The 26,544-nt window shown below is 40.3% G+C and overlaps 1 protein-coding gene and 1 long non-coding RNA gene across 6 annotated transcripts in view; one reads left to right on the forward strand and one right to left on the reverse strand.

The window, feature by feature from the left end:
- Positions 1-4,485, forward strand: part of robo3 (roundabout, axon guidance receptor, homolog 3 (Drosophila)) — a 564,581-nt gene extending 560,096 nt beyond the window's left edge. For all 5 annotated transcript variants that reach the window (XM_043676841.2, XM_087976454.1, XM_087976452.1 and 2 more), the window contains one exon: positions 1,935-4,485. In XM_043676841.2, coding sequence (XP_043532776.2) covers positions 1,935-1,946 — 12 coding nt within the window. In that variant the 3' untranslated portion in view covers positions 1,947-4,485. The remainder of the gene's footprint in view (positions 1-1,934) is intronic.
- Positions 1-26,544, reverse strand: part of LOC148142280 (uncharacterized) — a 91,440-nt gene that overhangs the window by 49,977 nt on the left and 14,919 nt on the right. The gene's annotated exons all lie outside the window — the stretch shown is intronic.

The raw sequence follows: 26,544 nt of genomic DNA on the forward strand, positions 1-26,544 counted from the left end.
TCTTTACAGACAGTTCATACCCTACAGGGGAAGAGATTGTATTAAGCTATCTTGAAGTCTAATGAATTGAACATGCTTTTAATATATGAATTACATACATAAGGATAGACTTCAAAGTGTGTGCTATGTCTGCATTTTTTCTGTGCTGCCTGAGGTCAGAATATTAGAAAAATGTGAAACGGAATCAAATATCAGAGATTGTGCAACTCGATCGCCTAATGACCCTAAGGAAACCTGTTCCCATTTTTTGGGTCTCCCATGGGAAACTGTTGCTTTAACAAAATTTTATTTTTGCAGTGCATAGCAGGCATCTTTAAAGGATTTGTTTAAGCCTGTAATCACATCCCCTCCCCCTCCAGCCAAGAAGCAGGGTTCGTGGTTTCTGAGCAGGTGTCAGGGGGATCCAATGACAGTAACCATCTCCCAGAAGCTGTGCGTCAAGTCTGGTAGCTTTGTGGACTGGGGGTGGTGAAAGGGCCATGGAGGAAGTACTGTGTGGTGAGTACTGGGCTGTCCCTGACGAATTGTCAATCTGTTCTCCTCAATATAATAACAGTTCACTGGGGAGTGACAGCCACAAAATTGATTGACTCAGAAGTTCAAAAGTTGAAGTCCATTCTTACCCAGTTAGATGAATGTTCAATCGATGGCTACAGTTCAAATAAGAAAACTCTGATATTATACCCATTGCTCCCAGCCCATACATCAGCTGAAGGAAGCCTTACCAACTGAATGTGGATTAAAAGATCTGTGAAATAGAAGCAGAAAATGCTGAGAATGCTCGATAGGCAGGATCTGTGGAAAGAAATGGAAGGCCTTTCATCAGGGTTGGACACCATTCAGTAGGTAACTAGTTTTAATCAAGTGGAGGGGCAGAGATGTGCAGGGACACCCAGAGGGAAGGTCCATCATTAGGTGGAAAGACTAGTTTGGAGAGATTAAATGATGAAAGGGATGATGGTACATGGCTAAAGGTGACAGTAAGGAACAAGAAAGTAATAAAATACAAGTCCGAGAGGAGATGTAAATGGCAACAATGAAATGAATTCCTGTCTAAAACAAACAAAATGGGGCTAGAGCAGCACTTCTCAAATTGTTGAACTCAACGTTGAATCTGAAAAGCAGGACAGTATCTACTCGTCAGATGATGTGTTGCTCCTCAGAACTTAAATTGAGCTTCATCGGAATGTTTAGGAGGCCAAAGGTGGTCAGCATGGAAGGAGCCATAGAATGTAAATGAAAGGTGCCTTGAAGCTCAGGGTCAGCTTTACAGACTGAATCTGCAAAACAATGACCCAATCTGCATTGGATATCCTAGTGTAGGTGAAGCTCATGAGCAGTAAATACAGTGTCCACCCACTTTTCATTATTCACTGATAGCCAAATGCCATCATTTTCCCCTATTGTCCTCAATAAACTGTCCTTCCTCGAACAGAGGACATTATCCACATTTTGTGATTGGCAGGAGGTCCATGCCCCTATCCCCTGTGGAAGACAAGGACTGGTGTAATATACAAATAAGAAACTGATACACTTATGAGGAGTGCCTGGTGTCCTGTATGATGGTGCAAGTGTTGCATTTCCTGCATTTGCAGAAGAATATGATATGGCAATGGCAGGAATACTGGAGGTTACTGTGGAATGGATTGGGGTCTTTCAAAAGGAAGGACTCTATTGGTTACCGTTGAAGTGAGAAAGTACTCACAGCTAACCAAATTCCAATTTTAAGCATATGTTAAGCAAAGAAAGGAAACAGTTTGTTTCAATCTATCCTATCAAGCCCTTGTACTTTTTGTATCCATTCAATAAGCTCACCTGTTAATTTTCTACACTTGGTCATTGAATCTACTCTCTTCTAGGCTCAGTAGCATTCTGCATTGTTGGATTCCTTTGGTGTTCAATACTAACATTGTGTGTTTGTTTGGCATTTGCAGGAGAAGAGATGAACTGAAGACAGGAATGTGGAGAAGAACCAGACAGTAGGTGAGGCCTCTGACAGAGGCACCACCCACTCTCCTTTCACTCAGCCTTGTACAGATGATTTGCCTTGTACGAAAAGATTAAAATTTCAAAAAACGGAAAAGAAAAGTTTTACATTTAATTTATGACAAGTCGCTGGGCATCAGGAAAATTCATGTTAACTTTGTAAATAATTGGGAATAATTCTGTTTTCGTTTGTTTCTAAGCATTTCCTGGCCTTCTGGTGAACGTATTTATAAATGATAAAAAAAGTTGGATATTATAAAGGTTATTGTCTGAATGTGCCAATCTTTTTCAATAGCAAGTATGCGTCTAACAGACTGAACTAAAAAAGTATATATATTTGCACTCTGTAAACACAAGCACAACGCATTCAGGGTCTGCCCATCAGATCCACTAGGCCGCAGGGCAGCCATATTGGAAAATATTACTGTGCTTCCTCTGATTGGATAGAGTAACCGCTGCCTGTATGTCTTAAGAATGTTACTGTCTGTGCACCGAGATGATGTTTCGATAGCGGACTGCAATACTGAAGTGAATATGCGTTGGAACAAGCCGTTAGTTAGTGCCCAATCTGTGAGAAATGTTCTGTTTTGAAGAGAAGGCATGATGGAAGGGTGGCTGCTGGTATAAAGTTTTAATGAGATTGAATGTAGCCTGATATTTTGTTGTATTAAAAACATTTCATACAAATGTTCATTAGATAAAATATGAGTGGTTATTTATCTAGAGATATATAGATACATGTATATGGAGGGAAACTACCTGAAAATCTGAAAAGTTGGAGATGTGATTCAAGTGGAGGTTTGTCTATTGTATATTAAATTTCCTCACATCTTAAATGAAAGGTGGTTGTGGCAAAATTACGGAGGTAGGTTTTGAAATTTGATTCTCCTGTTGCTCTTCAGGATATCAGACACCATGGTAAAGACTGCCATTTTATGGTCAACTTAGTGGTCTCCCCTAGTGAACAGAAACATGGCTGGGCTGTGGAATGGCTCCAGAAATCTTGTGTCAGAGATTTCAGCCTGTGCTTCAGTGTATGGATCTCTATGTCGAGTCCTCTAATCTGTAAAATGAGTCATTTTCGGGTATTACTTAAGCCCGTTTCAAATTTTTATATTTCTCTGAATTGGTTCCTGTCCCCTATTAGGGTGTTCTGCTTCTTTGGCTCATTTTTAATAATGACCAGTAATGTATCAAATAACGCGAGTGCACATTTAAGGAAGACGATGAGTGTAACAATAGGAAACCCTTCTGTTTCCCACCATGTTTCAGCTAGTTAGTGGATTGTCCAGGGTTAAACTGAGGTCAGACAGAACATTGATATTGCTGCTGTGTCCTGTGTAGGCTAATTGCAGACTGGATCACTCGAGAGCTGAGAAGGTTGAGATGCATGAATTTGAAGTAGGACAGATAGGGTTTAGATTGGCGTGAGGCCTCTCATCTCTATGTCTGGAGAGCCTTTTGATGCCTGTAAAAAACATACCAATGTGTTCAAGGCTTCATGCAAAGAAGGAATTTAAGGAAATCAAAGTGCTTGGGTGGGCTTTTGAATTACATAACTAGAGAGAGCTGCAAATTTTAAAATATCCTTCACCTTTAGGCATAAAAATTAGCATATTGGAAAGCCCATACTTTGAGCAGGGAATGATATTCACAATAGGACTATCACATTGTCCTCCAGTCTCCAATTGCAGTTCAATCTCCAGCCTGTGTTCTTTACAAGCAAGGATTGCGTTCCAGAAATACACAATCATACAGCTCTCAAAGGAAGTCAAAGAAAATCCTTCGAGATAACAGTTTGGACAGACATTATTTCATTATCATTAGCCCTTCTCCATTGTGCCTGTTCTACTTGGTCTCCATTAGAGAAAGTAGCAGGAATCCCATAACATACGTAGGTGTCTGGTTGTAATCCTGATATAGTTCCAGAGTATTGATAAGCATGCACGCATCTCAAGAGCTCCGAAATTGTCTTTAGTCCAACACAACTATGTACAATAGGAAGTGACTGTAAGATATTTGTAGGGGCAGAGTTGCATTATTTGTGGTGGTACAGTATATGGGTCATGTGACATGCAGAGGGAATAGTGACACAAAGACCGGAGATGCTTAGCAAACACAAGGTAATGTTGTCTCAAAGCTTTGGTTATAGGACATTTACGACCAGCGTGTTTGCTGATTTACAGAGGTAAAGTCAAAATGAATAAGCTCGATAAATGACATTTTGTAGAACTATGGGCCTGACAGAGTTATGAATAAGAAAGCCCAAAAACCCAATGGTAGGATTTATCAACGCGCAAGGATTTCATAAACAATCACACTCCCTCTCAAACAGTTGAAAGCGTTTTCGTGTTTTCTGATTTTCATTTCCAGTGTAAAGTCAAATTGTACCAAAAATAATGTTATTGTTAGACCTGACCAAAAATATTCTGGTTTTCTCTAACCTGAAGACTATAATTTTTTTAAAGAATTAAACATTTTAAAGAAGCAAAACAAAAATGCCTTTGTTCCTTTGCAGATTCTCTGGTGTGTGTATCAGTCTGAGTGTCATAGTAAGTTTGAGTTCAGTGTGAATGGTGAGTATGAACGTGTGTAACCATAAATGTATTTGCATAAATGTACACATATATCAATGTTTTGAAATATAGCACAGTAGAGACCATTGGCCCATCTTGTCCTTGCCAGCTGAAAAGAGTTATCAAGTCTAATCCCAACTTCCAGCTCTTGAGCTTATGATATGTCAAGTGCACACTATTTTTAAAAAAAGGACAAATGTGTTTGTTTCTTTTCAGGCAGTGGGACCCAGATTCCTCACCATCCTGTGGGGTTAAATAAAAAGAGCTTTTGTCAATTCCTCTGATCTCTCCATCATCGTTTTAAAAAATACACACCCCTTAGTTATTGACCTCTCAGATAATAGAAATAGGTCCTTGATATTCACTTTAGTTCAACTCACCATAAATTTTATTCATGTCAATAAACCTTCCCTCATCTTCCATTATTCCGGAGAAATCAAAAGATGGGTCAAAATATTTTTCAAAGGCCTTGCATGAATATGTCATAGGGGCTCCTGTTTTATTCACATTAATTCCTTTGCTGGGTGTATTTTGTCATGTAGTAAGATTGCTTTCTGTATTTCCTTTCGATTTGTAGATTATTTGGACTTGCACAGCAGAATTAGAAGAATTTACCAATATAGACAATAAACATCACTGCTCGATTAAACTTAAAGCCACAGTACAAGAAAGATGCTACTTTCCGAGAGACTACAATATTTAAATTGGAAAAAGGCACCAAGTGTAAGAAAGCAGCAAAGTGTGTTTTAAGTTACTGACACATTTTCTACACACAAAAAGCCATCTCCCTAAATATGGTTTCCATTGGTGACATCGTTAGTAAACAATGGTAATTGAACAGTCACTGCTCTACATAATCGATGATATTTGAAACTCATGATATATTCATTTAATCTGTTCAGTATTTATTCAATTTGGCACAGTGTTCATTTACCATTGTTTATTAGCGACATCACCAGTGGAAACCATGTTTAGGGGGATGGTGTTCTGCGTGTTGAAGAATGTGTCTGTAACTCACTACAATAATATCCACTACAATTTTCCCCATTTAGTAACTCGTGAGCTTTTGCAACCTTAAGAATCGATTCCATATTCATTTGGGAGGAGCCTGAGTGATTTCAAGATTTTCCAGTTGTCCAAGTATTCCTTTATTGAAAAGTTTAAAACAACTCTCCCTCCTTTCCAGTCCATTGTTCCCCTTTGCAGTTCTTCTTCCTCCTTACAGCCTTCCTTCCCTCCCAAGCATGTTGACTTGCCAGCCTGGTTTCCAATACCCACTCAGGCTTGGCCTTTTGGCTCGCCAACTTCACTTTTCACCCCCACCCATTTCAGCCTCAGCAGCCTTGCTGAGCACCTTCTTTCTGCCTCCAGTAGCAGACTGCGTCTCCCATAATAGGCTCTGAGCCTGTCAGCGACAAATGTGACAGAAAATAACTCTGAGAGTATCCCAGTGGGCAAGCATACATCAGTGTGAATGTATTTCCTTAGTGTATGAATGTACGTGAGTCAGGCCACATGTGTGTGTGGGGCATACAAACAAATAAGGGGAAGGAGTAGGCCATTCAGCCCCTCAAGTCTATTCCACCATTCATAAGATTATGGCTGATCTAATTGTGGCTTGAGGTCCATATTTCTGTTTGCCCTCAATAACCTTTGACTTCCTGGTTAGTCAAGAATTTGTCTGCCATTACATAAAAATACTCAATGATCCTGTCCCCACTATACTCTCTGGAAGCAAATTGCAGAAATTCACTACCCCCTTGCAGTAAAGGGCAACGTTCTATTTTCTTCCTTTAATATCCACTTGCTGGATCCACATACTATTTTTGCTGATTCATGGGCCAAGACACCCAAATTCCTCCATACTACAGAGTTCAGAAATCTCTCCAAGTTTAAATAACATACTGTTTTTCTGTTCTTCCTGTCAAAATGAATAGTTAGTTTTTCTACCTTGTACTCTTGACATTTTGTTTTGACCACTGATATAATGTATCCACTTCCTTTGGCAATCTTGTGGCCTCATCATAACTCACTCTCCTACCTATCTTTGTATCATCAACAAATTTAGCAGCCATATATTCTGTCATTTCATCAATGCCATTAATATAAATTGGGAATATTTGAGACTCCAGCACTGATCCTTATGGCAGTATGAAACCTAAATGTGGTTTGCATGTTAGTATGAGTAGTGTATTAGATTAGATTACTTACAGTGTGGAAACAGGCCCTTTGGCCCAACAAGTCCACATCAACCCTCCGAAGAGCACTAAGTATTGTACAAATAGTTCCATCGGTACAATGTCTTTATCTTATAACTGATTCGATTGGCAGGCAATTCTACAGTAATCTGACCTGCACTATTGCAATGTTTGAACAAAGTGTTTTAAAAAGAAAGGATGTTCCACAGATTCCTACATCCGGATATCTGCCCTTTAAATACTAAATGCTACTAAACACTATGATTAAGCATACTCAAATCCGTAACATTTGTACTGAATTTCCCAGACTGAGTGCAGTCGCTTCCTTTGAATTGTTAATACTGGATTACTTTTACTGAGTGACTGATCCAGACTTGTTTCTCATGGATTATTTATACTGGGTTAAGTTATTGCTGAGTTACTTAACCTTCCAGGACCTCAGGATATGACATTACATGCTCCAGACAATGAAGTACTTCTTGAAGACTAATTGCTGTTGCAATGTAGGAACCATGGCAGCCAATTAATGTACAGTAAGATCTCACAAATCAGGAGACAAGACCCGATAAAGTGGGTAAGATTGGCCTTTGGTGGTTGCTGCAAATTGGTCACATGCTATCTCACACCCAAAGCCCACCCTCCCCACCCCCAATTTCCAAGCCCTGAGTTCTTCTTCCAGAGAAGTGAGTCAGTGTAAACTGAGCTGCTGATCCATTACTGGATAGTCAGAAAAACTGCGGAATTGCAGTTTCACCCCCAGTATTAAGAGCATCAAGAAAACTCTTCAGTATTTTAAGTTTGGTAACAAATCACTTATACACATTTAGAATTACACTGAGATTGTAATATTGAGCTATATAAAACTTGTATGGAATCATTTACAATCAATTACTTGCATTGACTGCTGACATTGTGTACTAATTCTGAGCTACTTATACTGAAATTCATGTTATATTGTGTCATATACTGAGCAACCATATCATTGACATGAAGTTTCTTTACCAATGCTGAATGACCAACATACGGATGCTGTTTGGAAGTCATTTCAGACCCAGAACATTTCCGTTATTATTCTTTCCATTAATGTCACTTGGCATGCTGAGTCGAGAGTGTGGTGTTGGAAAAGCACAGCAGGTCAGACAGCATCCGAGGAGCAGAAAAATCGATGTTTCGGGCAAAAGCTCTTCAGGAATGAGGCTGGGAGCCTTGGGGGTGGACAGATAAGTCGGAGGGGGTGGGGCTGGGAGGGAAGGTAGCTGAAAGTGCAATAGGTGGATGGAGGTAGGGGGAAAGGTGATAGGTCAGCGGGGAGGGTGGAGCAGATAGGTGGGAAGGAAGATGGACAGATGGGACGGGTCATAAGGACGGTGCGGGGCTGGTAGGTTGGAAATGGGGTAAGGTGGGGGAGAGGAAATGAGGAAACTGGTGAAATCCACATTGATGCTGTGGGTTGGAGGGTCCCAAGGTGGTAGATGAGGCGTTCTTCCTCCAGGAATCAGGTGATAAGGGAGTGGTGATGGAGGAGGCCCAGAACTTGCTGAGTTGATCCAGCACTTCCTGTTTTTTATTTCATATAGAGTCATAGAGATGTACAGCATGGAAACAAACCCTTCAGTCCAACCTGTCCATGCTGACCAGATATCCCAACCCAATACCCAGCCCATATCCCTCCATTCATATATCCATCCAAATGCCTCTTAAATGTTGCAATTGTACCAGCCTCCACCACATCCTCCGGCAGCTCATTCCATACATGGACCACCCTCTGCGTGAAACAGTTGCCCCTTGGGTCTCTTTTATATCTTTCCCCTCTCACCCTAAATCTATGCCCTCTAGTTCTGGACTCCCCAACCCCAGGGAAAAGACTTTGTCTATTTATCCATGCCCCTCTATAAGGTCACCCCTCAGCCTCAATAGCTGTTGAATTTTGCTTTTATCTGATACTGAATTCAGTGTGGCTGACTTTTTCATCCTGTGTCATATCTGGGGAAACCCTGACCCACACCTTTATTACCTCCAGAACTGACTATTCTAATATACTCCTTCGCCAGCCTCCCATATTTACTGGTTGCAAACCTTAGGTTATCCAAGCCCCTACTGTTTTGATCCAAGCACCCATTGCCACATGCGTGCTGACCAACACTGGCTCCATGTTAAATAATGCCTCTATTTAAAATTCTCAAAGTTATTTCAAACTCCCTCCCTGGCATTCCTTTTTCTCTCTCTGGAATCCCTAGCTCACACTTCAGAGATTCCTGCACTAAATGTAATTCCTCTGTTGAGCGTTCCTGACTTAAAATGCTCCCTTATAGGTCCCACCATAAATACTGGAATTTACTCCTTAAACCATTCTTCACTTTTTCCTGCTTTAGGACATTTCATGTAACCTGATTTTTTGATCATCTGCCCTAATTTCACCTGAAGTGGATTGGTGTCAAGCTTTGCTTTATAACCCTCAGATGATGCGATTTTTAATATGAAAAGGGAGCTACCTAATTGCAGGCTATTGTTTTTGGAGTTACTGATAATGTTGAGAAATTGAATTATGCATTACTCCCTGATATACCAACCGTTCAGGAGCACTGTCAACACCATACTGAATTCACTCAACAGGCTTTCACATTTAAGTTAAATATCAATGAACAGCAACAAATTTCATGGGTTCAATCTGCACAAAAACTGCACAGTTGAGTTTGAGGAAGACACTGTAGGTTTGAACCAGTTAGCCAGAAATTGGGTCTTCTGCATGTATCTAATGATGACTCTGTAGGCTGAAAGAATATCCTAACTTTAGATGGAGACTTGATATTATTGTGGATGCCAGTGCAGCTAATATAATACAGCTATATGTGGAACCATCAACTTGTATAGATTAATGCCATTAATCTTCCTTTTTGGTATTAGTCTGAGTTAATGAATCCAAGTGGGGAAGGATGCCCGTACAAAATATTCAGAAGTTTTGTACAATCTTGTTAACAGTAAAGATGTATTATAAAGTTCATAGTAGCTAGTTACTTTACATCTGAGAAACATAAATGTCTCTTATGAGACATCAGGCTCAACTTAGTGGTTGTTATTTCATTCAGTTGTGGGATGAGTATGTTGCTGGCCAAATCAGCATCTACTGCCCATCGCTAATTGCTCTGGAGAAGTGTGTAGTGAGCAACCTTCTCAAAGTATCTGGCATTTGCATGATACAAATGTGGGGTGCATACCACTTATCAAGCCAAGCCTGGATATATTCCAGATCTTGCTGCATATAAACACGGGTTGTTTCAATATCTAAGAAGTCATAAATGTACAAATGTTCAGCACCATTGAACATCCCCCACTCCTAACCTTACAATGGAGGAAAGGTCATTGCTGAAGCAGCTGGAGATGGTTGTGCCTAGACACTACCCAGAGAAACCCTGGCAGAAATGTTCTGGAGCTTGGATTACTGACCTCCTGCAACTAAAAATATCTTATGTAGTGCCAGGTACGACTCTAACCAATACAAGAGTTTTCTCTGCCATACACTGACTCCAGTTTTACTCAGATTCCTTGATGCCATGTTGGCCATATGCTGCCTTGATGTCAAGGGCAGTCACTCTAACCTCTGGAGTTCAGTACTTTTGATCATATATGGACCAAGGCTGTAATGTTGTCAGGAGCCATGTGGTCCTGACAGACAGAAAAGTGAATGTCAATGGTAAACTGCTCATTCTGAATCTCAGCTTAATGTTCAAGGGAAATGGGTCTGTATCCCAATGTGGAAGCTGAAATATGAATTCAATAAATAGTTTGAATTGAAAGCTAGCCTAAACACAACCATGTAACCATTGTTAAAAAAAACTGGATCATTGGTGTCTTTTAGGGTTGGAAATCTGCCATCCTTACCTGGTCTGGTCTGCATGTGACTACTCTGGACCCACAGCAATGTGGTTGACTTCTAACTGGCCTCTGAAATGGCCCAGCAATCCACTCACTTATATCAAAATACTATGAAGTCTTAACAAAGGAATTAAACTGGATGGACCACCCACCATTGACCTAAGGACCAGAAACCACACCAAACAATTAATAGTGAGTACACTGTTAGCTAAATGAACTTAGGACCAGGAAAAGCAACTTTGAAACTGGAACATGGAAAGACACAAACACACATTTGAATGCTAGGTAGGTCCGCCCAAGAAGAAATCTTTATATTTTAATCGGTGCAGCTTATCTCATGATGTGAGTTAACACTTTCAGATATTAACTTCGTTATAAAATAGGGAACCCAGCAGGAACACTCCAGATGTCTGCTTAAGCGAAGAAAAAGAAGAGTCAAAATGATTGAAGGATCAAAAACAGTGTGCTTTGAAGGGTATGGTTAACAAGCTCTGGAAGCCTTTCACAAAGAAGCAAACAGGGTGACTTGGACAGGCTAACTGAATGGGCAAACACTTGGAAAATGCTATATAATGTGGATAATTGAGAGTTTATTGACCTAATGGCAAGAACAGGAAGGCAGATTATTATCTGAATGGTGGCAGTTTAGGAAAAGGTGAGGTGCAACAGTACCTCGGTGTCATGGTGGAACAGTCACTGAAGGTTGGCATGTAGATACAGCAGGCGGTGAAGAATGCTAATGGGATGCTGGCCTTCCTAGCGAGAGGATTTGAGTGTAGGAATAGGGATGTCTTGCTGCTGTTATAAAGAGCTTTGACGAGACTCCACCAAGCATGTGCATTTTTTGTCTCTTAGTCTGAGGAAGGACATTCTTGCTATTGAGGGAGTCCAGTGAAGGTTCACCAGACTGATTCCCGCGACGGCAGGATTGACATATGAGGAAAGGTTGGATCAACTGGGCATGTACTCAATGAAATTTAGAAGAATAGGGTTGGGGGGAGGGGTGGAATCTCAGAAACATACAAAATCCTGATGGGACTGGACAGGCTACATGTCGGAAGAATATTCCTGATGTTGGGGAGGTCCAGAACTAGTGAGCAGAGTCTAAGAATAAGGAGTAAGCTGAGATGAGGAAGGATTTCTTCACTCGGAGTTGTGGTCCTATGGAATTCTCTCCCACAGGAAGCTGTTGGAGCCAGTTCATTAGATATATTCAAGAGGGAGCTGGACATGGCCCTTGTAGCTAAAGGGACCAAGGGTTATGGGGAGAAAATGGGTGTGGGATGCTGAGATTGCATGATCAACCATTATCATATTAATGCTGGTGCAGGCTCAAAGGGCCGAATGGCCTACTCCAGCACCTATTTTCTATGTTTCTATCACAGCTGAGTTATAAAGATTGTGTTTTTTCAAGCAGACACAAGATCACAGATTTTTTTAAAAGGCACCAGGAGATGACATAAATCATAAAGAACTATTTTAATTGAGCAATGGAAGCTTAAAGTTTAAATCAATGGATAAAGAAGGTCAGAACTTTGAGACACTGAGTTAATCTGGAACAGAAGATACTGCTGTTTCCAATTCAGATCCAAATTTTCTGCGATATGTTGTTTTATTTTTCACACGAGAAAATGTTTGACTGGGATCAGATTTCCTGTGGCTTTATGACAACTCCAGACATCCCTCATCCCTGAAAGCTACGGAACTGGTTCAGGCAATGGTTGCTTCATTTCCGGCTAATTAGCAAAGCACAGTTTGGTCACATAATTCCACAATAGGACTCTCAGGACATATTCAATAATACTCTCGCATCCATTTCAAAACAATGAGGGATTTCTGGACTTGGAGATGGAAACATCCCACAGAGTTTAAAAAGGTAGTGATTCAGATTGACAAAAGGTGGGAAGTGCTGCTCCACTGACAGCTGTTGGTGACTATGTTGACAAACAATTTGGCGTCAGAAGTACAATATCAAGATTCTGAAGACATCCACTAAATTTGGGGGCTAGGTTTGTACAATGGAGGGCTGTGATAAGATAGAACCTTACAGAAAAGGTGTGCAAAGGCAAATTAATTTCAATAATAGATGTGTATGAAGAGGCACATTTTGGTAGGAATGAACTGGCAACACAGTCCTTGGAAAATAAACAAATGATATATGGAATAGGTGAGCAGAGGGATCGGGGGACACATACATAACACATAGGTAACAATACAAGTTAATAAGGTCATTTCAAGCAAACAAAGCAATAGCTAACGGGACAAACTTTAAAAGGAGCATAGTTCATGTCAGCTGTCAAGAGCCATCTAGACTCACAGTGTTAGCTCGCTCTCTGTCCATGACCCACAGTGATCTCCAGCATTTTTTGTTTTCAGTCTTAAAAACAAAGTTATATTAAATTTGTTTACAGCCTGCTTTAGCTCATGCCTAGAGTACAGTGAACATGTTCTCATATCCATATTTTAGAACAGATATAGAGACGCTGGCTAGAGTGCAAAAAAAGTTTGCTAGACTAATACCACAACTGAGATGTTATGTGTTCAGGAAATATTAAACAGCATGGGGCTCCTCTCTATAAAAAACAGAGAGGAGATCTTAAAATTATGGAAGTGTCGACTGGAAAGACATAGAGAAGATATTTCCACTTAAAGTAGTGGTGATAAGAAAAGTTAGCAATAAATTCCACAGGGAATTCAGAAAATCTTCTTTACTATTGAATTGGCTAGGACTTGGAATTTGTTGCTTCAAGAAGTGGCTGAGGCTTGCTAAACATAGGAAAGAAAAGGAATAATCACGTATATTCATATACAAGTGGCTCTGGGTTCAAGCCATTAGATTAGATTAGATTAGATTACAGTGTGGAAACAGGCCCTTCGGCCCAACAAGTCCACACCGACCCGCCAAAGCGAAACCCACCCATACCCCTACATTTACCACTTACCTAACACAATGGGCAATTTAGTATGGCCAATTCACCTGACCCTGCACATCTTTGGACTGTGGGAGGAAACCGGAGCACCCAGAGGAAACCCACGCAGACACGGGGAGAACGTGAAAACTCCACACAGTCAGTCGCCTGAGGCGGGTCTCTGGCGCTGTGAGGCAGCAGTGCTAACCACTGTGCCACCGTGCCGCCATGCTCTAGGAGTTGATAGCTAAGGAGGGTCTGTTAATAATATGACCATGCAGGTTAAAGGTCACCTTGTAAATCCTTCCAAACTTTTGCCCATGATAAGTAGTAAGGATGGGAGAGGTTTCTGGTCAGTCTGGTATGGAAAGAAAGCTGGAGACTTTACCATCACTATCCATAGCTCTGGATTACAACATGCATGGAAAAGTCAATGTTGTCATGGCAACTCGGGCTGCTTGTTGGTCCGCATTGTTCAGGCGAATGGCTGGATGTCTTATGAGGAAATGGTTGTATAAACTCCACCTAATCTGAATATATCACACAGCATATTAACAGTAAAGATTTCCTTGAACAAAATGGAGATGGGTTACACAAATCTCCGGAGAAACCAGATTAACATCCACAAATTCAGGACATGGTCAAGAAGAAAAGATTTCCTGTTTTAAGCATCCATAGCACTTCAATGAAGAAGCTGCTCGTTTGAATAGAGGAGCCATCTTCCATAATGGTCAGTCATTAGAATATTTATCTCTCAGATAATGTTGTAAGAACATGTGAAAAATAAACAGAACTAGGCCATTCAGTGCCTCAAGTCTACCCCACAATGCGACAAGATCATGTCTGATCTGCTCCAGGCCACAACCCCTCTTTTATATCAGTCATTCATGGCCCCCAACTCCCCTTGGGACAACTTCCTGCGAGAGCAGGAAAGAACATCCCAGCAAAGGTGATTCAGGTTCCTTCAGACAAGGGAATGGATTGACTACTTGGTCCGTCAGGAAAAGCATTCTCTATGACGGACACTTAAGAGATAAAAATTCTCCAAAGGAGAAACAAACCCCAGGTTGAGATCAAGAGGTACGGTGGCTTAGTGGTTAGCCTCACAGCACCAGGGTCCTGGGTTTGATTCCTGCTTCAGGCGACTGTCTGTGTGGAGTTTGCACATTCTCCCCATGTCCTCCCGGTGCTCCAGTTTCCTCCCACAATGTGCACGAATTGGCCATTGTAAATTGTACATAGTGTTAGGTGCATTAATCAGTGGTAAATGTAGGAGAATGGGTCTGGGTGGGTTACTCTTCAGAGGGTCAGTGTGGACTTGTTGGGCAGAAGAGGAGTTGAGGCCTGGAGCAAATCAGATGATCTTGTCGCATTGTGGGGTAGACTTGAGGCACTGAATGGCCTAATTCTGCTCCTTTTTCACATGTTCTTACAACATCATCTGAGAGATATATATTCCATACTGTAGGGAATCTAATCAATAGTCCCCAAGCCAAAGAGCTACCAATCTTCCATGTTTGCAGGAAGTGGATTCTGGGAAAATTGAGACATTTACAGAGAGTTTTCATTTGAAAGATCAGAAACTTGGGATAGGTGGGTGATGGGGGGAGATGGGGTAATGGTAAATGTAATCAGCCAATCTGATGATATCTCACAAATTTTAACTGGAGGTAGTTGCGATCGATAAAACTTCGAGAGAGGCAGATGTATTCTCCACTGCTCCTATTAAGGTCTGAATGATCATGCCTAGCCATTTGATGTAAATTGTAACTTACAGAATAAACTACCTTGTTTTGGAAGACAAGCAGCTCTTCTGTTTATAGTCACCAGTGGACATCCTGTACCACTGATAAATCAGTCAATCCCTAGGTCCAACATGGAGAAAGGAAGATTCTTAAAGTATAGAATTAGTTCTAAGATAGAATCCCTACACATGTGTTGGGACAACACATCTATCCTGGGACAGGCTAAGCAAAGACATGCCAGAGAATTCCTAGAGGCCTGGCACTCCAACCACAACGCCATAGACAAGCACATAGATCTAGATACCATCTATCAACCCCTCAGAAAACGAACAGGAAAAGACATCACCACAAACCCCAGGAACCCCATCCAGGAGAAAGATATAAATAGAAAGCAGGAGACAACAGCTTCGCTTCACTTGAAGGTCGCCACTGATGATGTTACCTAGCCAGGTAATGAAACGTCTGGATATCAAACCTACAACTCAGCGAGCAAACCTACACCCTAGAATCCCTACAGTGTGGAAACACACCCCTTGGTCCAACAAATCTACACCAACCCTCCCAAGAGTAATCCACCTGGACCCATTCCCCTACCCTATTACATTTATCCCTGACTAATGCACCTAACCTACAAATCCCTGAACACTATGGGCAATTTAGCATAGCCAATTCATTTAACCAGCACATCTTTTGGATAGTGGGAGGAAATCGGAGCACCCGGATGAAACCCATGCAGACGCAGGGAGAATGTGCAAACTCCACACAGACGGTCGCCCAAGGTTGCAATCAAATCTGGGTCCCTGGCATTGTGAGGCAGCAGTACTAACCACTGAGCCATTAGAACATCAACTGTATCTCTGGATTAACAGTCCAGTGATAATACTACTAAGCCATCACCTCCTCCCATTGATGACAGCAAATGACCCAAACCAATCTACAGTACAGCTGGTGGGGATTAGATTGGTACTAACAGCAAATTGTTTGATCCCTATTCGGACTTCTGTCTTCCTGTCATGGATGGGTTTGCAATGAAATACATTTGAATAATCAGTGCAGGAAAATGTGGCTGCCCGTCTGTGTCCTGCAAGATCCCACCAACATGACAACAGGCAATCTGTTTTATAGTGTTGTTGATTACTGAAATAATACTAATCATAGCCAGGGGACATGAGAGGACAGAGGATTGTGGTTAAATACCTACAGAGTCTTGCATCATAGTATTAATGCACTTTCAGGCCATTCAACCCATCAGCTCCATTCAAAGACAGGCTGAATAATAGCAATGGAATTTAGTCCTGAAATGTGTGAGGTGGTGCATTATGGGGTGACAAATAAGGCAGGACAGGACACATTGAATGAAAAAACCCTCAAGAATATAAAGAATCAGAGGAATTTTAATGAGTATCTTGGAAGTAGTAGGACAGGTAAATAAATGTGGTTAGGCAGGCATGTAGGTTATTTGTTTTCAATCATCGAGGCATCGAGTCATACAGCAAGGAAACAGACCCTTTGGTCCAACCAGTCCACGCCGAACATAATCTCAAACTAAACTAGTCCACCTGCCTGTTCCTGGCCCATATTCCTCCAAAGCTTTCCTATTCATATACTTATCCAAGTGTCTTTTAAACATTGTAATTGTTCCCACTTCCTCAGGAAGATCATTCCACGTGCGAACCACCCTGTGCAAAACATTTGCCCCTCGTCTTTTATGAATCTCTCTCCTCTCACCTTAAAAATGTGCCTCCTAGTCTTGAAATCCAATGCTGAGAATACATTGGAGAGGTTGGGACTGTTCTACTTGGAGTGCAGGAAGGCTGGAACAGGATTCCATAGAAGGTTTTCAAAATCATCAGTGGCCTGGATAGAGTACAAAGTTAAAAATCACAGAACACCAGGTTGTAGTCCAACAGGTTTAATTGGAAGCACACTAGCTTTCAGAGCGATGCTCCTTCATCAGGTGATAGTGGAGGGCTCGATCGTAACACAGAATTTATAGCAAAAATTTGCAGTGTGATGTAACTGAAATTATACATTGAAAAATTAATTGTCTGTTAAGTCTTTCATCTGTTAGAATACAGTGATAGTTTCACTTATTTCATGTGTAAATCACAAAATCATTTTTTTTAAAGTTGCATTCTCGGGTTAGCTGTTAACAATGGTGATAGCTAGACAATATGTTGAAGGTGTTAGCCCCCTGTGTTCTCTGTCTATGACCTGATGTTTAGATTGATTCTAATATAAAAAGTGAGATATCAGAGTTTTACATAAATTCATGCAGTTTTTGAGCTCAGAGTTCTACATGAATGTATGCAGTTTTTGAGCAAAGTGCAATGTAACTCTGCAAGTACAAATTCACCCCACAAAATATATGTGTGCATGTGGGTCTTTGTCTGTGTGTGTGTGTCTGTGTGTGGGGGTTGTGAGTGTGAGAAAGTGTGTGTGTATGTAGTGAGTGCAGAGTGTCTTAAGTCTGTGAGTCTCCACAATCATCTGATGAAGGAGCGTTGCTCCAAAAGCTAGTGTGCTTCCAATTAAACCTGTTGGACTATAACCTGGTGTTGTGTGATTTTTAACTTTGTACACCCCAGTCCAACACCGGCATCTCCAAATCCTGGATAGAGTAGATAGAGTAGACAAGCTGTTCTCATTCATAAAAGCAATAACAACAACAGGGAGTTGATTTAAAGTGATGTGCAAGATAAATAAGGATAATGTGAGAAAGAAAAAGTCCACAGAGCAAGTAGTTAGAATGCACCACCTCAAAGGAGAAAGTGAGGACTGCAGATGCTGGCGATTAGAGTCAAAAAGTGTGGGGCTGGAAAAGCACAGCCAGTCAGGCAGTATCCGAGGAGCAGAAGAGTCGACGTTTCGAGCATAAGTTCTTCATCAGGGATGTTTCCAGCACCACCACCCCCATGTTTCCCGCTAGAAATCTGTCTTTAATGGTTCAGACATTGGATACAAGCAAAAGGAGGCTATGATGACCTGTATATAATCTAACTAATGCTATAGCTGGAGTACTGTATGAAGCACTGGTTGGCACACTATCGGAAAGTTTTGTGGTTGCACTAGGAAAAGTGCATAGGAGATTCATCAGGATGTGGCCTGGGTGGGAGTGATTCAGCTGTGACAAGAGACTAGATATGCTGCAGCTATTTTCCTTGGAGCAAAGATGGCTGGATTGGGGAAGGTCTGATTGAGATGTATAAAGCTATGAGCAGCATAAATAGGATTGAGGGGAAGAACATTTACCTCGGAGTTGGTGAGGATCAATAACCAGGCAGCACAGTTTTCAGGAGCTAGAGATTTAAAGGAGATTTCTGGAAAACTGTTTTCATGCAGAGAAGGTCTGAAACTCACTGCCTGAAAGGGCAGGAACCCGCAAGACATTTTAAAAAGTTTAGATGACCATTTGACATTCTATAGCATTCAAAGCAGGCCAAATGTGGGAAAACAGAATTGGAATAGATAGGTACTTGATAACCAGTTTGGACATGATGGGCTGAAGGGCCTTTATCCTTGCTGTTACAAACTTTACAACTTTGAGATTTCCAGTAGCAGTGAAAGGGGCTTTATCAATATGTCTTTGTTGGCTGAATGCCCTGCATGCACCAATGCTTGCTCTACAAGGCTGGAAGGAGACCACTGCAGATTGGAGTTAAGATGTTCTCCACTTAAACAGCAAAAATCTCCATAACTAAAGGAATTTACTGCACACGCTAGGGGACGGGAAATTGCGAGAAGTCGCAAGATAAGACTGCCAGCTGTTCCATACCATTTCCCTGCGGCACGGGAATGGATCCAGTCACTAAGCAGGAATTTACTCAATTTCCTTTTTTTTTGGGTGGTGGGAGTGTGTTGTCGGGGAGGTCAGGAAATCACTTTCTGTTATTAAAGCCGCAAGAATAATTTTACAGAAAGGGCTTCTGGACTGATTGTGACCCAGGCCCAGTGGGAAATGAGAACTGGAGAGGGCCCCCTCCCTTTTAGCTACTGCCTCTTTGTTCTCTGGTCTGTGACTAATCTCCACTCTCTTCGCAATTACTCGCAGGCCTTCCAGACACAGTCACACTGGCAAGAAAGGCCGTTAAAAATCAAAAGGAATTATGAATATAAGACCCTCACTGTCCCTTTGTGAGCTTGTACAGTATCTATTTGCCTTTCCATTTGTCAGCTGTGGCTCATTTGGTACAATACTTCGTCTGCCTCAAGTCCATAAAGATTCTCAATTCAAATCCCACTCCATGGCTCAAGCTGACACATCAGTGCAGAACTGAGAGAGAGCTGTACTGTCAGAGTCACCATTAGTTGTACAAGGTATTAAACTCATGAGCCCTCTACCTGCTTCTCAGAGAATGCATGGCACTTTTTCAAGGTGAGACGAGAGAGTTTTAGAAAAGATGTGGGGGGCAAATTTAGCTTTCTTTTACAGAGGGTGGTTCACGTGTGGAATGAATTTCCTAAGGAAGTGGTGGATGTGGGTATAATTACAATGTTTAAAAGACATTTGGATAAGTACATTAATAGGAAACAATTGGAGGGGTATGGGCCAAGTGGGCCTAGTTTAGTTTGGGATTATGTTTGGCATGGACTGGTTGGATCAAAGAGTCTGTTTTGTGCTGTATGCCTCTATGATTCTGAGAGTAAGTAGGTATCACCATTGTTTTGGCCTATATTTGCAGTATCTCTCTATCAATATTTAAACCCATTTATCTGATCGTTATTACGTTGCTGTTGGTGGGAGATTTCTGTGTGTGCAATTAATTCCCATGTTTATTACTCAACACCAGGTTATAGTCCAACAGATTTAATTGGAAGCACTAGCTTTCGGAGCACTGCTCCTTCATCAGGTGGTTGTCAACCTAGTGCTTCCAATTAAACCTGTTGGACTATAACCTGGTGTTGTGTGATTTTTAACTTTGTACACTCCAGTCCAACACTGGCATCTCCATTTCATGTTTATTACTGCATTTCAAAAGATAATTCTTCGGCTGTAAAATGCCAATGGCAGTCTAGTTGTCATGAAGACCGCGATATTAATGTAGGTCTTTTTTTTGATAAAGGTAATGACAACTGACATCTCTGAAAGCATTGGTACTAGCAACACTGACTCCATTTGATAACACACGTTTGGTGCAGACATTGCCTAATGTCACCATGTGGAGTGCAGGAACAAGAAAGGCATATTTAATAGGAAACCGAACCTTCCAGCTCAGCGAGCAAACTATATCCAGCATTTTATGTTCACATTGTGTGCTTAAAACTTTATTGTTGCCTTGAGATGACTACATTTCCAATTTATGAATTGAATGCCATGCATAATTTGATTTGAAATTAACTGGAGATTTCCTCACATATTACATGCTGCAGATTCCACAGCATCGATCGTGGGTGTCCCTACACCTCAATGATTGCAGCGGCTCAAGAAGACAGATCACAGCTGCCTCCTCCAGGACAGATTGAGATCAATGATCAGTCCAGCCAGTGATGCCCACATCTGATGAACAAATAGAATAAATAAATTTGACAGATTGTGCCACTTGCAGCCTGGTAGCTTGCTACAAGCTAAGGTTTGTCAATACTAATGAACGAGTTCTACAAGTGGTCCCAGTGATCTATCAATACTCCAACTATCTGGCAGTTTTCACCAATTTAACTCAGATGATGAGAGCCAGCAGGTCATTGAACATGTTACCAACCTTGGCTCAGTGCTTGCACTCTTGTCTCCATGTCTACAGGTTGTGCTTGAAGTCCCAATTCAAAACCTGAACATTGAAATAAGGCTCTCACTACAGAGAATTAAGAAAGTGTTTTGTTATCAGATCTTTCAGCAGAAAGATCAAACTGAAGTTCTATCAATATTCTCGAGTGGATGTAAAAGACCTCATGTCACTTTTAGAAGACAAGTCAACTAATGCCATTCCAAAACAGTTTAAGTGATCTACAAATTGGTGTTGCTCTTGGAATTTGTGTACACAGATAGACTGCATTGAATGCCTACAAAACTCTAAGTGTAATTAATTAGTGGTAAAGCAATGTCCAGGGGATCTGGGAGGCGTTATGTAAAGGTACTACCTTAAATGGTGCAAAGGCATCAATGTTTATTCCTTAGCTAGTCTTCAGTGTGGCTTTCTCTTACACTTGCTTGGAACATGTAACTTGGGGATAAAAAACTGAAAATAGGCAGAGTACAGCCGACTCCTGCAAAAACCAAAAGAAATGTCTACTATACGATGGGTTTCAATTGGGCAGAATGTCTGAATAATCTTGAGTATGCTAATAGTTACGCTAAAAACGCATTGAAGAGAATCTATCAGGCTCTTTTACAATTGCTAGGAGGGATATACATTTAAAAGCAGTGACCTGCTCTCTACAGATGAAGGAATATGTTCAAGGTTGAACCTTTTTTCAATAACCCAGAAACATAAGAATCCTATAAATTGCTATTGTTTTCTCCATGGCAATGCATCAGCCAGAGTTGATATGCCAACCAATTAGCACCATTTTTTCCTGGGATATATATTGTTGTGACCATTTGAAATTTGACACTCTTGCATTTGTCCTGATGGGTGTAAGACAAAAACCTTCAGTAATATGTTCTGTCTATGCATCCACATTCAGGTTTTGATTCTTCAGCCCTGTTTATTGGATTGTAGCTGGGTTACAATCATGGGCCATAAGTATTTGATATCAGAATTCTATTTACTTTGTGTATCAGTATCAATGTCCCTGTATTCTTTGAATCATTCTATATATAGCATAGAAAGAGGTATTGACCATTAAGTCCATACCAGATCTCTACAAGAGTATTTGCCCTTTACCATAACCATTTCCTCATGGCCCTGTAAAGTTTCCTCTTAAAGCACTTTTCCAACTTTTAAGTCTTAATTAAATCTGCCTCTGCCAGACTTTTAGGCAATGCTTTCCAAATCATAACTATTTGTTGTGTAAAAGGTTTTTCCTCACATTGTCTTTAGTTCTTTTCTTATCAATTTAAAACTATATCTTTTTTTTTGCTTTTGATGTCTACATTGCAGGGAAGGCCAGCATTTATTGCCCATCCCTATTTTCACTTGAACTAGGTGGTTTGCAAAGCCACTTCAGATCGCTGTGGATCTGGAGACAAGTAAGGCAAGTTAGTTGAGGATATCACATTTCCTTCCTTAAAAAGACATTTATGAGCCAAATGGGTTTTTATAACAAGTAATTATGTTCACTATTACTAGAGGTTATTAATTAAATTTAAATTCCCACAATTGCTAGGTAAAATCTGAGCCCAGAGCCAAAGAGGCTTCATCTCCAGTTCACTGACGTGAACAATAATACCATCATCTCCCTATCAGCCTTCCTACCAGTTGGAACTCTCTCTCACCAACTATGTCCAAACCTCTTCAGGATTCTATGATTCAATGATTTTGAATACCTCTGCTAAATCTACTCCAAGCTTTCTCAAAGGACATCAATCCCAGCTTCACCAGTCTATCCACAGAATCTCTCATCCCTAGAACTTTGTGATGTCTTTTCAGTACAGGCTAAAACTAAATTCAGAACATTATATATATCCCTCGCCAAACAAATTTGGGTTAGATAAGCTCCCAACAGACTGGTAGAGGACTAGAGAGGTTTTACTTAATGGGAAATGTAGTTGTTAGAATTAGTTCATTGTGGAAAAGTTGTATATACCTGTGGATGGACTGATCTTCAAAGATGGCATCATTAACAGCTATTATTGGGAGACTGGGGAATACATACATGATCAAGTATATCTGATGTGGGATGGTTTGTCACTACTAATTATATCCTGGCTGCTCCTGATAATCTGTCTATTAATCAGACAGTGGGAGAAAAAGGAAAAAGGGACATTTCTGACAGAAACAGGCCCAGGAGTGTATGAAACACCCAGGAACCTCCTCGCCTGTCCTAAACCAAAAGATATACCACTGTCAAACAGCTTATGTAAGCTTGAGCAGCACTACAGTCCCAAACTATTAGATATTGTAGAATGCCATCAGCTTGGAACACAGCATCAGTTATCCAGCGAGGATATTGAAGCATTTTTTGTAGCGTTGAAAAGGTTATCCATCCATTGTAATTTTGGAGAATTTCAAGAGAGAACTTCATGGGATAGATTTGTTTAAAAAGGGAGACATTTGCAATAAGATGCTGACACTGGCACATTTTGTAGAAGGTTACCATTGGCAAACAGAATATGGAGGGATGTGACTTAGAGTTAACACCCACCGGTCGTCATCTAAAGTACATAAATTGCAGATGAGTAAGCCAAAGGCTCTTATAAAGGTTGTACTGATGTTTAGTATGATATTGAGCACAAAATTATCCATATATGAACATATTGCGTTACAGCCAAAAGAAAAAGTGTCATCAAGCTATGTCATTAGGGAGGTACATGGGAATAAATGCTGGCAGAGAAATGGTTGTGAAAAGCAGGAGGAGGTGTCAGCTGAGATCCATACTTTAAGAAACACAAGGGTATCCAAGAAAAATTCACAGGGATTCATAGTCCAAGGTACATTAGATAGAGCCCCCATTGGGCATGGATGTTGACAAAGAGACATCAATCAGCATGATTTGTGAATTGTAATATTATCAAAATGGAGATTCAGTGTAACATCAGTTGGAGAAAGGTTACAGTTCTAGTAATGTACATAATTACTGATTATCATATTGAAAGATAAATATCCAGCCTTGCTTGGAATAAAATGGTTGAAAACTCTGAAGTTAATCTGAATGGGACTTTGAAGCAAAACTCAAGACACAAGGTGATATGACTGCAAGTATCCTTAAGTGTTCACTGACACTGGTCACTTGATTCAAGGATATAAGGCCAATATATGGGTCCAGAGGAACACCAGAGTAATTTACTGAAGGTACCATCAAGTGCCTGATGCTGTAAGGGAATCAAGTACAACAAGAGTTGAAAAGACTAGAGACAGAGAAGGTTATTGCAACTATTGGACAGAGTAATTGGGCTTCTCCCACAGTGCTAGTAAAGACTAGTATAACATTATAATGGGGATTATAAAGTAACTGTAAATCAGGTACTTGAATATAAAGCATTTGATAATTTGCCAAATATCCAGGCCTCTGGTTTATTGCCAGGAGACAAGAAGGTTTTAAAATTAGATCTGATAAATAGTTATTTGTGACTTAAATTAGATGTGTCCTAGTCATATTTGAATATTACTACCCGCATGGAATGATTTCAATTGCACTGGATGCCATTTGGTGTTTCTACACTCTCTGGAACTTTTCAAGGGGTATGAACTAGAAGTGTGCACGGAATTTGCTGTGTGTTGTGTTTTTGGATGATACATTTATTCCAGCTCCAAATAGATCCACAATAACAGGTTGAAGAATGTGCTCATGATGCTTGGAAGAGAATAGAATTCAGACAAAGGCAGTCAAATGTGAAATGTTTCAAAAATTTGGGAATGTTTGGGTCACAGGGTAGGCAGAAATAGGTCACACTTAGAGCCACACCTTCAATATTTATGAACTCTGATCTTCCTGCATCTAGTAAATTATGATAGTAAGTTCAGACCAAATTGAGCAATTTTATTACAATTATTAAACAAAGTCTTCGGGAAGGATGGTTCAATGGTTTTAGACAAAGGAGTTTTACTCAGTGTTAGATGCCATAGTTTCCAGTGAAAGTCTGAGTCTGGTCATAGGTTCAGTCAACCATTATTGCGATACATACATCAGTTATAGCTTCAGATCTTCAGAGCAAAAACATGCACAAAAATGTTTCTAAGTAACTTATTTTATACAGCTCAAACTCAGTGCACACCTCCCTTGTATACTATTGGTCAGCAGCGTTGAGATACCTAACTGTGATTGGATCTGTTGTACAGCATTTTAATGTCAGCAATTTGCCTCTGTTGCCAGCAGCACCATGCTAACTGCCAATTAATTGGCATTCACACTACACTTCAACATCTGAATGATATGGGGGCTGCTTTTCTCTCAATTTTATTTGAATCTTTTCCTCGAATGCTTTTAATGAGTTTTTTTGCATATAGGAGGACCTATAACTACTTTGGAATCTATATCTATGATTATTTCAAGGATCTTAAATAAAACTTACTATTAGTATTGTAAAAGATTGGTTAAATAATTCAAGAGAAATTCACTAATTTAATATGGTGTGAAAATGTTCTTATTGGTGTCTTGTGCATAAACAATTGCAGCTGCGTATTCTATCTCAGTTCTGTTACCTTGAGTCTACAGAGATACTACTGTTTTATTTGTAAAGACTACATTATACAAATATTTTCCCAAGCTCTTTGACTACTGTCAGCCATGTTCTGCTGCATTAGTCATAGGCAGCTGTCAGCCATTTTGTGCTGCTCAGGCATAGGCACTATGCATTCAAATTGAGTAAGTGTAAATTTTGCTTGTACAACGTGTCCAAAAAGATTTTGCTAGCATGTGAAGCTGCTAAATACAGAGTAGGTGCTGCAATCTCTCATGTCTTGAATAACAGTAAGGAGAGACTGATGCATTTGCCTTATGCACCCTTAGTAGTGCCATTGAGTGAAATTATGTCCATATGTAAAGCATATCTTTGGAGTAAGATTTCATAAGTACTTCTATAGCCATGATTTTATAATCAAAATTGATCATAAGGCACAGACAATTGTTATTTTGAATTAAAGGCTTTATCACCCACTTTAACAGCAGCCCGAATACAAAGCTGGAATTTGGTTTTGTCTGCTTGTATAAGTACAATTGATGGAAGTCATCATAATGCCAATGTGATGTCGAGATTATCCCAACCTCAGTGTAAAGTGTGATGTTTTTTCAAGACACACCAGAACACCAACTCAAACGGGTTTAATCCGATTGACACATCTATACAAATGGCCATACAAGTGTGCTTGTACACTATTCCCTCAAATCTAATTTCTTCAAACCTCTTCCAAAACCTTAGTGTCCCTTCTAATGTGCTTTGCCAGAATTTTACGTTTTCTTGATGAGGACATTTTATTTTCAAACAAAGGTTCACCAATATTTACTTGCTTTTACTTTTCTTGTTTCTATTAATATAGCATAGGATCCCATGTGGCTTTTTAACTGTTTTATCAACCTGCCCTGCCAATGTGAACAACGTGTGCACAAATACCTTCAGGTTTCTCAATTCTGGTTCCTCTTTTAATATTGTACCTTTTGTTTCATATTGCCTGTCTTCATGTAGCATTTCACACTTTAAAAGATTAAATTTCATCTGCCATAT

This window comes from Chiloscyllium plagiosum, unplaced genomic scaffold (assembly GCF_037043375.1).
Source record: "Chiloscyllium plagiosum isolate Xiang-an unplaced genomic scaffold, Cpla_swu_hap1 HiC_scaffold_29, whole genome shotgun sequence".
In the NCBI taxonomy this organism is placed as follows: domain Eukaryota; kingdom Metazoa; phylum Chordata; class Chondrichthyes; order Orectolobiformes; family Hemiscylliidae; genus Chiloscyllium; species Chiloscyllium plagiosum.